At 58.2% G+C, this 7,825-nt stretch overlaps 1 protein-coding gene across 2 annotated transcripts in view; it reads left to right on the top strand.

Moving 5' to 3' along the window:
* The window catches only part of NOS1 (nitric oxide synthase 1), a 47,497-nt gene that overhangs the window by 17,314 nt on the left and 22,358 nt on the right, over window positions 1–7,825 (top strand). For both annotated transcript variants that reach the window (XM_008642915.2, XM_008642914.2), the window contains exons 5-12: window positions 421–583; window positions 1,651–1,742; window positions 2,190–2,331; window positions 2,975–3,114; window positions 3,507–3,681; window positions 4,437–4,538; window positions 5,166–5,360; window positions 6,637–6,722. In XM_008642915.2, the coding sequence (XP_008641137.2) occupies window positions 421–583; window positions 1,651–1,742; window positions 2,190–2,331; window positions 2,975–3,114; window positions 3,507–3,681; window positions 4,437–4,538; window positions 5,166–5,360; window positions 6,637–6,722 (1,095 nt within the window). The remainder of the gene's footprint in view (window positions 1–420; window positions 584–1,650; window positions 1,743–2,189; window positions 2,332–2,974; window positions 3,115–3,506; window positions 3,682–4,436; window positions 4,539–5,165; window positions 5,361–6,636; window positions 6,723–7,825) is intronic.

Here is a 7,825-nt window from a genome sequence, read left to right as displayed (position 1 = left end):
TGCCCACGGCCGGGCTGTACAGGACTTGGAGCAGCCTGGGACAGTGGGAGGTGTCCCTGCCCATGGCAGGGGGTGGAATGGGATGAGCTCTAAGGTCTTTTCCAACCCAGGTCATTCCATGGTCCCATGATTCCATGATTCCATGATCTGGTCTCCCACACCTGCGAGTCACAGCACGGGGACACTCTGGTGCTCCTTGAGCAGCTGCTTCTTCAGTGGGGTCTCACTCCTGGTGTTTGTTGTGTCTCTGTGCAAGTCGCTGCCCTCTGCCCCGGCTCCTCGCTCCCCTGTTATCCCAAAGCTGGGATAACCATCCGCACAAGCCCTGTGTGTGCAGGAACAAGGAATTCCAGGTGGAGAGCAGCAGCATTCCCTGCCCTCCGCCTGACCCGCCACCTCCTCTGCTCCCAACCTGCACAGATCCGGCTCCAAGGCCCACATGGAGAGGCTGGAGGAGGTGACCAAGGAGATTGAGGCCACTGACACCTACCAGCTGCGGGACACGGAGCTGATCTACGGGGCCAAGCACGCCTGGAGAAACGCGGCGCGGTGCGTGGGCAGGATCCAGTGGTCCAAGCTGCAGGTGAGCACCAATCCCACTGGAAATATCCTGCCAAAGGGTTTGCTGGAGTTTGGGAGAGGCAAATCCTGCTCTCCAACCTCTGGGAAGCACAGCACAGGTACAGGGGCAGGTGTCCAGCACGCACGGCTCCCCTCGGCAGATTTGGGATGTTGGCAGGAGCTGGAAAAGCATCTGCGGGGTGGGTGGAGATGAGGTGGCTGTGTCTGAAATGGAAGCTGGTGCTCCCAGGGGACGTTTTCCAAAATCAGATCCTGCTCCAATCCATCTCCCCTGCTGCTTCCAAACCTGTTGCTCCGCCTGGAGAGAGGCAGCAGGACACATTTGTCCTCGGTACTGAGATCCAGCAGGAGAGGGTTTGGCTCAGTGCCCTTTTGGCAAGGGAAACGCAGAACAGGGCTGGAATCCGTGATCCCTAGGGAATCCCTTGGTGCAGGGATGTCCTCTCCTCCCATAACCTGGAACAAATCCAGTGCTGCTGAGCAGTTCCTGTGGCTGCTCCACACAGGGAATGGGCACAGCCCCTTCTGTGATCCTCCTTCCTGATCTCCCCATGCTTTTGTGGCTGCCCCTGGATCCCTGGAAGTGTCCGAGGCCAGGTTGGACAGGGCTTGGAGCAAGCTGGGCTAGTGGAAGATGTCCCTGCCATGGGCAGGGTGTGGAATGGGATCCTCTTTAAAAGTCCCTTCCAACCCAACCCATTCCATAATTCCATGATTCCCTGTCCCCCAGAGCTGTCCTGTTCCAGCTTTGAGTGCTGATCTGCAGGAGAAGCCGGGCAGAGTCCGTAACAGTGGGGGGATAAGGCAGGCACGGCAGCAGGTTGGGAGCACGGGAACGAGGAGGATTTTGCCTGAGCAGCAGATGAGTCACCTCTCCAAAGCAAAAAGGGCAGCTGGATCTGATATCCACATGTTCCAAAGGCAGGGAACACATAATTATGGGGCTTTAGATCCCTGAGAAGCCACGGTGGTGCCTGGAGTTCTCCGTGTGCTGTGTTGCCTCTGCCTGGCTCTGCCCCGGGAGCTGGAACATCCCGCAGGATCCCCACGACTGCTTCCCTGTTTCAGGTGTTCGATGCCCGGGACTGCACCACAGCCCATGGGATGTTCAATTACATCTGCAACCACATCAAATACGCCACCAACAAGGGGAACCTCAGGTGAGCCACCAGGGAGTCCCAGGGTTTGTGTCCGAGGGCCTCTGGGTGTGTGACAATCCAGCTCTGGGCCAGCTGGAGTTGGCTCTGGGCCACCACACAGCCAACACCATTCCTGGGAAGCGTTAGAGGGACCTGATCGGGGCTGAAGGAGTCCTGCTGGTCCAAGTCTCTCTCTTCTTGCTCCCTGTGGGACCTCAGAGGGCAGATTTCCCCATCATTTCCCCTTTCCCTGTATTCTGCATCCAAGGCAGACTGTGGACTGCTGAAACCCCTGTTAGCAGCCAGGAGCTGGCAACACCCCGTATTCTGGAGCCGCGACGTCCTCCAGTGTGACAACTCTTTGGGGCTCACTCAGGCCACACCCAGAGGTGGTGGCAGGTGGGGACAGCACCTTTTCCTCCACTCCTGCTGCTCCTGGCATTCCCCAGCCCTGCCTTTCCCTTGCAGATCCGCCATCACCATCTTCCCGCAGCGCACGGACAGCAAGCACGACTTCCGCATCTGGAACGCGCAGCTGATCCGCTACGCCGGCTACAAACAGCCCGACGGCACCATCCTGGGGGATCCCGCAAACGTGGAGCTGACCGAGGTACCCAACCTGCCCTTCCCGGGGCTGCTGGGGACACACAGGAATGCAGAGGGACGAGGGGCTGGGTCAAGCAGGTTGGGATTGGCCAGCGCAGCGCCGACGACTTCCGCATCTGGAACGCGCAGCTGATCCGCTACGCCGGCTACAAACAGCCCGACGGCACCATCCTGGGGGATCCCGCAAACGTGGAGCTGACCGAGGTACCCAACCTGCCCTTCCCGGGGCTGCTGGGGACACACAGGAATGCAGAGGGACGAGGGGCTGGGTCAAGCAGGTTGGGATTGGCCAGCGCGGCACCACAGGGTGAGGTTGGCTTTGGGTCACCCTCAGGTATTTTTCTGGGAATAAAGGCTGGGTTTTGTTACTTTTCTGCTTTTCTCACCCGTTTCCCCTTCACCGTTACAGACACAAGCCGTGATCCTACTGGGGTTCTGTTCCAGGCTCATTTTTAGCCCAAATCCCCCTGACCTGGCTGTGGGTGGGCTGGGACAGGCCACTCCCTGTTGTAGCTCCCTTGGGTGGAGGTTTTTGGTCAACCAATCCTGTTGAGATCCATGCCCAGGAGCGTGCAATTCCCTGCCCACAGTGCCTGAAGAGCAGGTGAGCTGCTGGGACATCAACCCTGCCTTTATTTTCCCCATAGATCTGCATCCAGCAGGGCTGGAAGGCGCCGTACGGGCGCTTCGATATCCTGCCCCTGCTCCTCCAGGCCAACGGCAACGACCCGGAGCTCTTCGAAATCCCGCCGGAGCTCGTGCTGGAAGTGCCCATCCGGCACCCCAAGTGAGTCAGGGGCAGCCCCAAAACTGCTCGAGGGGATCAGCAGGGCTGAGCTCCTCTGGTTCCACCTTTGCCGTGGCTTGGGGGCTTCACCCAAGACCCTCTCCCAGGTCCTCCCTCCAGGAAAGCTGGCAGGGCCTGGAAGGAAGTTGTGTCCACATCTCAGGGCTTTCCCTCATATCCAGATTGATTTTCTTGGAAAGTTTCCCTTTCCTTGCTGTCTCCCAGGCCTTACACCACTCTGTAGTCACTTTGTCCTCATAAACAGCCCCAAAGGGAGGTACTGATGGAAATGTTCTGCTCAAGTCCTTCACCCTGGCGGCAAAGTGACCGCCCCCATCCCCCTGCCTCCATTGGGCAGGGAATTCCCGGCTGGTTGACGTTTTTCCTGGCAGGTTTGAGTGGTTTAAGGACCTGGGCCTCAAGTGGTACGGGCTGCCAGCTGTTTCCAACATGCTCCTGGAGATCGGGGGCTTGGAGTTCTCCGCCTGCCCCTTCAGTGGCTGGGACATGGGCACGGAGATCGGCGTCCGTGACTACTGCGACAACTCCCGCTACAACATCCTGGAGGTAATTCCTGGTGCTCCTGGAGGGTGAGGAGTCACTGGGGAGCAGGCAGGACACTGGGAGGGCGTTGCCTGGAGTGGGAGAGCGCAGGATATCCCCTCTCCTGCAGCCACGTGGGCAAGGGTTGGCAAAACCTCTGTGTCCCATGGGGCCAGCAGGTGTCCGACACACAGCCCATGTGATCCCTGTGGAGATTCCCAAGGAATCTTAGGGATCAGCAGGCGCCTCAGTTGAGGTCAAGTGCTGAAACATGAAAGGGTGCTGAGATGCTTGGTGGCTCCTCAAGGACCACCTGAGCCTGCCCTTGAGGAACCTGCAGCTGGTCCCACAGCTCAGGGACTGCCCACACTGGGAGAGACCAAGCCAAGCCATGGGAAGGTCTCCATGCAGGGGATGTGGATCCATCAAAACCTTCCAAGGAATGCTGAGTTATTCTTTAGAGGGGCTCCATCCCTCCCCAGTCTCCTGAAACCCAGTGGGGTGGGAGCAGTGTGAGTGTCCAGCTGCTCCTGGTGGCCTTCTCAGCAGCGTTTGGCCACCTGCCCCTGCTCGGGGTGGGGGAACGGCCGTGTTCCTGCCATGGAGAGGGAAAGACAGGATTTCTCCCTGGAGGAAGGCACAGCATCAGCCCTTCCCTGCCCCGTGGGTGCCGTGTGTCAGCCTGGGCCTCTCCTCTGGGTTCCTCTGCCCAAGCAGACATCTCCAGTCGTTGGGTTTTGGCCATTAAATGCCTCCCCTCCTGCTGTGTGTTGTTACAGCAAGTGGCCAAGAAAATGAACCTGGACATGAGGAAAACCTCGTCGCTGTGGAAGGACCAGGCCCTGGTGGAGATCAACATCGCTGTGCTCTACAGCTTCCAGGTTCCTCGGGACTCTGCTTGGTCTGGGCCGGACTGGAGGGACACGGGGAGTGGGTGGGACCGGCGTGGAGACATCCACCCAAGGACGACTGGGCCTCCCTAACGTGGGCTGCTGCAGTGAGATCTAATCATCTCCGTGCCCTGGAGGTTGTAAAACAGCTCTGCCAGCACCTGAGTTCTGCTGGTCCAGAGGGAATATCCCGATACAGGGAAAACCCAGCCCTTCTGGCTCATCCATGAGGCAGGAATCAGCCTGGGTCCTCCTCCAGCCTGCACTTAAGGGCTGAGCAACAAAACCAGTCCTTGGCAAGCCAAGCTCAGAGGGTGGGAGTCCTTCCCAGAGCTGGGTCCGAGCTACCCCATTGGAGGAGCTTCCCAAGGTTCTGAGCAGAGGATGCTCCATCCCATTGATCCCATCTTTGCTCGGCCCGGGACAATTAATGGGGGGAGCATAGAAGCCTCCTTGGGAAGACCAGGGTCAGCAGCCACCTTGGATCATCCCCAAAGGTCCTGTAAGACCATGGGAGTGAGGAATATTTGGGACAAACAGCTCCAACTGTAAAACTTTGGCTTTTGCCTTCTGGGGTGCGTTGACAGCTGCTGGCTCTGCTCTCTTGTGCCCCGACAGAGTGACAAGGTGACCATCGTGGATCACCACTCGGCCACCGAGTCCTTCATCAAGCACATGGAGAACGAGTACCGGTGCCGGGGGGGCTGTCCCGCCGACTGGGTCTGGATTGTGCCGCCCATGTCGGGCAGCATCACCCCGGTGTTCCACCAGGAGATGCTCAACTACCGCCTGACGCCCTCCTTCGAGTACCAGGTGCTGGCCCCGCCTTCGCCTTCCACCGGTGCCTTGTGGCCACGGGCGGGGTGGGCGTGGGAGCTCGGGAGGTGCAGGAAGGAGAGGGACACCACCCGATTCCTTCCCAGGCTGTCCCTCAACTCCGTGACGAGTCCGATTGACGTTTCACCCTAACAGGGTGTAAGAGTGGGGTTCTGCCCCTCCCTGGGAATGTGGGACCCCTGAGCTCCCAACTTTTTAATCACACGGAGCTCCTTCCCTTCGGAAGTGCCTAATGGGTGGGGGAGGAAATGGCCTGGAAAACACCTGGATCCCTGCCTTTCCAACCTGTATCCCTGCCTTTCCAGCCTGCAGGATTGAGGGGATGGCTCCTATATCCCTGCCTTTCCAGCCTCTATCCCTGTATCCCTGCCTTTCCATCCTGCAGGATTGAGAGATTGGCTCCTGTATCCCTGCCTTTCCAGCCTCTATCCCTGCCTTTCCAGGCTGCAGGATTGAGGGGATGGCTCCTGCATCCCTGCCTTTCCAGGCTGTATCCCTGCCTTTCCAGGCTGCAGGACTGAGGGGATGGCTCCTGCATCCTGGGGATTCGGCAGCGGGACAGGAGCTCCTGCCCAGCAGGCCCAGCAGGGATCAAACGCTGCTGCTGGAGCATTTAATGCTCCAGCCCACGGGAAGAGAAGTCCCCGAGCAAACCCTCCCTGGTTATGCAGCCATCCCTGCTCCGGTGCTTTCCACACAATGTGACCTTTAGTCAAGAACCCTTAAGGAATAATCACAAAGCAGGAGCAGTCTGTTCACTCCTGTAACCAGCCCACCAGGCCCCCCAGTGCTTCCTGGCCCTGATTGCAGCCTGCAAGGGCACGGAATGAGCTTCTGTGTGCTCACTCCTGGCTTCAGCTGCCTCCCCTTCCCCAAGGGCCTCTTAGGGGAAAAAAAACCTGTGGCCAGGGTGGAGGGAAGGATCTGTTTCCATCACCTCTCCCCTTCTGGCGTTGCTTTCTTTTTGCCTGTGGCCTATTAACGCTCCTCTCGAGAGGTGACAGAGCGGTTGGCCAGATGCTGTTACAAGCCAGGAGGCTTTATTAGATTGCAATTTTCCTGGGCATGTTCCATTGCCCAAAAAAAAGCCCCTTGAGGCTCCGAGGATCAGAGGGGAGAGGGAAAGCAGTGGAGTGGCAGCTTTTCCTCCCCTTCCTGACTGGAGGAATTTAACTCTCAGTGCCGTGGATGCTGCATTTTTCTGAGCTCTGAGCACTCCCCACCACCTGATCCCTGCTTTTCTCTCTCCTAGCCGGACCCCTGGAACACCCACGTCTGGAAAGGAGTCAATGGGACACCCACCAAGAAGAGGGCCATTGGCTTTAAGAAGCTGGCAAAGTAAGTACCAGCAGGCTCTGCAAAGGCCTGGAATGTTTGGGGCTGGTCCTGGATTTAAGCACCCTATGGGTGTGTGCCTCACCCCATGGATGATGGGCTGGACTTTGGGCCACTGGAGGCTTTACCTGCCATGAGGGACATCTGGGGACACAGGCAGCCCTTTGAACACCCCCTTAGGCCACCGAAAGGGCTGTGAGCAGGTGGATACCAGATCTTGGGCATTGTCTGTTCTCCCGAGCTGTTCATTCTCCAGGAAGGAGGTCTTAATGCTGGGGGATGGTTTTCCCACTCTTTGGGTGTTTCCCACTCTTTGAGGGAGTTTTGCCTGTTTGTCCTTCCCTTGGAGCAGGAAGATCCCCCCCGTCCCTGTTCGGGGCTGTGCTGGCACCAACGAGATGAAACTCCCGTCCATATTCCTGCTTTTCCCAGTGACTTTTCCCCTACTTGAGGAGCACCTGCCTCCAGTGCGTGCCCAACCCTCCCAAACACCTGCTTTGGAAGGAAGGGGGGAGGTGGGAATGAGGAATCTCCCTGCAGGTAGCAGATGGATCAGGGCTGAGCTGGGATTCACACTTCATGGTCAGTTGACCCCTGGCAAGGGGCCACACCAGTCCCTCTTCCGTGCCAAGGCTCCTCAGCAGCAGGGACGCAGGAATGAAGTGCAATTTGGACCCTTTGGCTGATCCTGGCCCAAATTCCTCCCCTGTGGGCCATTGGCAGAGAGGAGCTGCTGGTTCCGTGGCAGCAGAGCCCTGGGCCAAGGCGGGAGAGGGCTGGGTGTGCCCTGGTGATGGTGGCCAGGCTGCCAGGTGGCCCTGGCTCATCACAGCATCTCCCCACGCTTCAGTTTCCCCGAATCTCTTCCATCAATTTGTTCCCACTCTTCAGCTGTCACCTCCTGCGAGCTGTTTTCCGTGGTGCATCCATAAAAAGGCTCAGCAGCTGAGGAATGTGCTCCTGCAGCTGACGCTGGGGCTGGGTGAAGAGAGGAGGATTCATGGAGTTTGGAGGAAAAATGCTTTTATTGCTGCGTGCCCCGTTGAGGGATGGTTTTGTAAAAACGTGAGCGTGGCAGGTAATTTAAAAAACAAAAAATCCCCGTC

Source organism: Corvus brachyrhynchos, unplaced genomic scaffold (assembly GCF_000691975.1).
Source record: "Corvus brachyrhynchos isolate BGI_N302 unplaced genomic scaffold, ASM69197v1 scaffold19, whole genome shotgun sequence".
Taxonomy (NCBI): Eukaryota; Metazoa; Chordata; class Aves; order Passeriformes; family Corvidae; genus Corvus; species Corvus brachyrhynchos.
Note: the sequence above shows the minus strand (reverse complement) of the source record. Positions and strands in the feature narration are given on the sequence as shown.